We start from the raw sequence: 5,603 nt of genomic DNA, 5'->3' as shown, positions 1-5,603 counted from the left end.
CCCTTTCCGTCGGGGCAGAGGCTGTGGAATTCAGCTGCGGGGGAAGAGCCGCATGGGGAGGGGGGGAGGCAGGCCTGAGCGCGCGCCGTCTCATCTCCCAGGTACCCAGCGGGGAATCTTTGCCCACATTCCGGTTTCCCGATCAAGAAACTGAGGCTCTGGGAAGGGGCCCGCCGGGTTCCTGACCTGAACTGTAGACTGGGCAGGGATAGATTTCGCAGTGGTCTCCCCAGCCGGCCCCCAGCGAGCAGCAGCACTCCTGCTGGGTGACGTTGGTGGCCAGGACGCTATCGCAGAACACGGTGTCGTCGAAGTTAAGGTAGCACTCCTTCTTGTGGTGGGGCAGCTCCACCTCTGAGGGGGGAGGGCAGCTCAGGGTCGTGCAGACAAACCGCCTTTGCCCCGTCTACCCTGCCCACCCACCACATCTCTCTGCGCCCCCCACTTTCCCAGCCGCCATGTGAGAGCCGGGCTCCTCCTCGATGCGGTCCCACCAGACTTCCTCGGGCAAAAGGGATTCCTTTCTGTTCCCCAGATTCGGGAGAGTGGGGCCAGGACTCATCTCTGAAGCCCAGCCGCGGCTCAGGGGAGCTGTCCGGTCCGAGGAGGGAGCCGGGAGGACACTCACCCTCACAACCATGCTGGTCCTGGGTGGGAGTGAAGCCCTCGTCGCAGACACAGGCATAGGAGCCCTGCAGGTTCTCACAGGCCCCGTGGGGAAGACACAGGCCTGGGTCCTGGCTGCACTCATCTATGTCTGGAGGGCAGGAGCGGCTCAGTTGGAAACCCAGCCCCCTTTTCCCTGAGGCTGTGCCCCAAGGGCCTCACACACGTTCAGGACCTGAATTTCCTCTTGGAGTTCAAAGGACACACAACGGAAAGTCCTGTCTGTGTCTGTCTGTGCATGGGAGCAAGGGTGTGCACGTTCACTGCCGACATTCATAAAACCTTCAGTGGCCTCCAGATGACTAGACAATGAAGCCCTAGCTCTCAGCTGGGCATCTGGGGACTTTCATTTGGGGTTTCCAGCACCTGTAAGTCTCATCACCCTTTACTCGAAACCACCCCTAACCCCCAACTCTGTGCTTCTCTTAAAACACAACTAGCTCCTTTCAGATCTCTGTGCTTTGCAAATGCTGTTATTTGGGCCAGAAATGCCATCCCATGCCTTTCTCTGCTGCCTAGCGCTCTCCTACTTTTGCTTCCAAGTCCCAGTTCAACAGTTGTCTTTCCACTGCAGTTAATCACGAGTCCAAAACTTCTTGGCATGCAGCACCTGAACTTGAGAATCGGTTTCCATACCAGTCTCTGTTAGCAGGAAGCCCCCATCACTGCTGAATGCCTAAATACCTAGTACATAGCATAGGGCCTGGTAAACAGTAGGTGCTCAGTAAACTCTTGGCGACTGAATGCATGTACCGGTGAGCTGATGGGGAGAGCTAATATGTTAATATCTGTCAAGAGCTTAGCAGAGCGCCTGGCACACAGGAAGCACTATGGACACACGAACTGCCATTACTTGGCTGAGTGCGTGGAGGGATGGGTGGAAAGACAGACCACAGTGTGTCTAGGGGATCACTGCTCCCTGCCATGCCCCTCAGGCGCCCTCAGCCAATCCCCCATACCTTGGCACTTCCTGCCACCCACCAGCCGATGCCCCTGGGGACAAAGACATCTGTAGGAACCATTGGTATTGATGCAGTCGCCCCCAATGCAGGCTGCAGGGAAGTCACACTCGTCAATGTCTGGAGGGGATAGAGGGGTGAGGATCTCAGGGCTGTCCGCCACTCCCCACAGCCTGAGGCTGCCAAAGCTTTCCCCCAGAGCCTTGAGCCAGTCCCAGGTCCCTCTGGGATCTGCATGGGGATTGGACCTGGGCAGGGCAGAAGGGTCAGCATCCCAGCTCTAAGACCCCTCACCCTCACAGCGGCTCCGGTCCCTTGACAGATGGTAGCCAGAGAGGCACTGGCACTGGAAGGATCCTGGCGTGTTGGTGCAGATGCCATTGTCACACATGTTCCCAGCCTCACACTCGTCCACATCTGCAGGGGACAGGGGGTGTCAGAGGGCCAGGCTGTGGTGGTCTCAGGACTCAGCCGTGAGCTCAGGCCGGTGACGCTTGGGAGAGGCACAGGGCTCTCACCCTGCTCCCGGGTGGCACACAGTGACCAGGTCGGGTGCTGCCAGGGTTCCTGGGCAGGTCTAATGCTAAAGACCCTTCCCTCTCCCCCTCCTCAAACAAGAGGCACTCTCCCCAACCCAGCTGCTTTCACTCCTGTCCCACCCTCTCCCGCCTGCCATGGCTCTCTTCTTCCCTTACAGGTAAACCCCCTATATCCTTGTCCTTCTCGCAGAATTATTTCTTCTGCTCCCACAGCAAAGAAATGTGACTGTCCCCCAGGACATGTTTTCCTGCAGTTCCCTCTGGTGGAGTTGATAACACCCCAGACCCTCTGAGCCTTGGCTTTTTCTCAGAAATGCGATCACCCAGCCTCTGTTTCTTCTCCATCCTAGGAGAGGCCAGGCTTAGCCTCTGACCTCCAGTTCCCAGATCCCTAGGCTTCTGTGACCCTCAATGTCAGCCTCTCAGTCTCCAGGCTCCAGGGGGCTTCTCATCAGTGGGATGTGCCCTACCCTGGGGACCGCAGAGACTGCCTCCTTCCCATTGCCTTTGCTGTTCTCAAGGCCTCTTGTCCACCTTCTCTCTCACCGGGCCTGTGGCCTCTTTCTCAGTCCTCCGGGCTCGCCCTACGTCCCTAGACTCTCACGGTTCCCAGCCTGACCCCAGGGCTCATTGTCTTGCAGGACAACCCTGCCGCCCCTGAGCCCACCAATGTCTCTCTTTCCTCCTCACTGGTCCAGCAAAGCCCAACCTCCAGACAGAGCTGCGGCCTACCTTTGGGGCCTCTGGGTGCTGGGTGGGTCCAGAGCCAGTCACCAAGCCCAGCCCAGCCCTAAGCTCCGGTCTGGTCCAGCCAGATACTCACATGGCTGCCACCTTCCTCTCTGACTCCCCTCAAGCCTCGACTCTGTACAGCCCCTAGGTGGCCACCGAGCCCTTGGGCACTTCCAAACTGTGACTGTTCTCAACCCCCTATTCAACTCAGGTCCTTTACTCTGTATTGAGAGAATTAAGGATAATCGCCACGATCTACACCCATTCCCCTCTTGCTTCCATTACAGCAAGAGATGTCCCTTCCCCTGTCCACTCTCTGACCCTTCTCCCCTCCCCTCCTGGCCCCTGAGGCCCCTGTAATCTCTTCACCCGCTTTCCTGCTGTCTCTTCCTCAGCTCGTACCCCAAAGCCCCACTTCTGTGACCTCAGATCTCTCTCTTTCTTGTTGGCTTCCCATATATCCTGGCCTCCCTTCACCCCATCATGCCACAGAAGCCAACCTGCCAAGGTCTCACTCTGTCACCCAGGCTGGAGGACAGTAGCACAATCACTGCTCACCACAGCCTCGACCTCCCAGGCTCAGGTCATCCTCCCACCTCAGCCTCCCAAGTGGCTGGGACTACAGGTGTGCAACATCATACATGGCTAGTCTTTTAAATTTTTGTAGAGACCAGGTCTCACTAGGTTGCCCAGGCTGGTCTCAAACTCCTGGGCTCAAGCAGTCCTTTCACCTTGACCTCCCCAAATGCTGGGATTACGGGTGTGAGTCACCACAGCCAGCCTCACCAGCTCTTACCTTATGAGAACTTCTCTACTGCATTTAGCTCACCCTCCTTCCCTGAAATCTCTTCTCCACAGCTTTCCAGATAATGCCCCACAGGCCCCAGGCCCCTTCTCACTTTCTCCCAGCTCCTCCTTCCTCACCTGCCCCCGAAAACGTCAGTGTCCACAAAACCCTGCCAGATGCTCCTCTCACCTGGCCAGGCCCAGGCCCCCCTCCCCCACCCCAGTCCACAGTCGCTGGTTCCGTGTGGGTATGTCTAGCCCAAGAGGCCCACCCTCTGCTTCTGTCTCCAGCTTCGAGGCCCATGGAGAACACTCACTCAATCTTGCCAACGTGGGGCTCAGCATCTTCCCTCCCAAGCCCCTGGGGACCCTGTCCCAGTGAGCAGCACCACCCACCGAGTCACCCAAACCAGAAGGCTGGAGGGTCCATCATTCCCCTCTCTCCTTCACCTTGACATCCAGTCACCAAAGCCAGGTAATGTGTTCCAACATTTCTCTAATATCACATCACCTTGAGGCCACCCTGAGGCCACACTTTCATCCTGTCCACACTGCCTCTGTCCACTCTCCGACAGACCTCCAGCCACCCTCCACCCTCATCAGGAGACGTTTCTAGAACATGGCAGATCTTGTCCCTCTTCCCCTTCAAATGCTCCAGGTGCCACCTAACACCTTCAGGATGAAGCTCGACCTCCTGGGCAGGGGTGAGGGGGCTCTCCAAGGAGTGGGGACCTGCCCACCCCAGCCAGCCTCAGCCCCTATCCCCTAGTCATCCTTACGGCTTCCTGCATGTGCACTCCACGCTTTTTCATCTCCGAGTCCCCTGTGCCAAGCCCCTGCCTGGCACGCTGTTCCCTCTCATCCTTTTTTTTTTTTTTTTTTTTTTTAGTTGGAGTCTCACTCTGTCGCCCAGACTGGAGTGCAGTGGTCGCTCCTGGCCACCGCAGCCTCGACCTACTGGGCTCCGGCGATCCTTCCGCCTCAGCCTTCCAAGTAGCTGGAACTACAGGCGTGTGCTACCGCGCCCAGCTAATTTTTTGATTTATAGTAGAGATGAGGTCTCGCCAAGTTGCCCAGGTGGGTCTCGAACCCGCGGGCTCAGGCAATCCACTCAACTCAGCCTCCCAAGGCGTGGGATTACAGGCTGAGCCACCGAGCCCGGCTCCTCTCATCCTTCTTTGCTTGGCTAATTCCTATCCAATCCTTTAAGAAAACTCAGGCCTCCTTCCTCCCAGGGAGCACCCCAGCTCCATCCAGGCCCAGCCCTGTTCGCTATAGTCTGTCTCCAGTTCCTCAGTTGTTCTGAATCTCAGCCCCCTGCCTGCCTGCCTATTGGTGTATAATAAACATGAGTGCAGCAGGGGATACGAATGTCACCCCCTATTCTTTGATGGTTTTCCTTCCGACGAAGGTAACATGCTTTGCAAACACGCTTCGAGTCCCGCCCCCATAAGTCCCTTCTGGCGGCGCCGTCCTAGGCAAGCTTCGCTGAGAAAGTGGGCAACTGGATCAGTGACCTGGGGGATGAATCAGCCACCTCCACCTCCCCGTTTTACAGACAGGGTGACCCGCTCCCCGGCTTCAGCTTTAAGCGCGCGGCAGGTGGCACGGGGCGGGGGAGGGTGCCGAAACTCACCCACGCAGCTGCGACCGTCGGGCGCGGGCGCATAGCCCTGGGCGCACGTGCAGCGGTAGGAGCCCGGGAGGTTTTCGCACCAGCCGGGCGAGCAGGGGCTGCCCTCGGCGCACTCGTTCACGTCTGCGACGGAGAGAGCTCGCCTCGGTCTTTGCCCCACGGAAGGCGGACTGCACACCGCGCCTGGGTGTGGGTCCCCACCCCGGAGTGGGGGGGCGCCGCTCAGCGCCGCCAGCCCGCCCCCTCCGGAGCGTCCCTCGGGCAGGCCCCGCCCATTGGGCTTCG

At 58.5% G+C, this 5,603-nt stretch overlaps 1 protein-coding gene across 1 annotated transcript in view; it reads right to left on the bottom strand.

Moving 5' to 3' along the window:
- Window positions 1-3: 3 nt before the first annotated feature.
- LTBP3 (latent transforming growth factor beta binding protein 3) overlaps window positions 4-5,603 on the bottom strand; it is a gene marked incomplete at its 3' end in the record, with an annotated part of 15,134 nt that continues 9,534 nt past the window's right edge. Inside the window, 6 exon segments of the mRNA XM_021709048.1 lie at window positions 4-34; window positions 187-354; window positions 629-757; window positions 1,626-1,745; window positions 1,920-2,042; window positions 5,319-5,441. Of these exon segments, the coding sequence (XP_021564723.1) occupies window positions 4-34; window positions 187-354; window positions 629-757; window positions 1,626-1,745; window positions 1,920-2,042; window positions 5,319-5,441 (694 nt within the window).

This window comes from Carlito syrichta, unplaced genomic scaffold, assembly GCF_000164805.1.
Source record: "Carlito syrichta isolate Samal-C Ts95f unplaced genomic scaffold, Tarsius_syrichta-2.0.1 Scaffold154564, whole genome shotgun sequence".
In the NCBI taxonomy this organism is placed as follows: Eukaryota; Metazoa; Chordata; class Mammalia; order Primates; family Tarsiidae; genus Carlito; species Carlito syrichta.
This window is presented reverse-complemented; position numbering and strand designations above follow the sequence as displayed.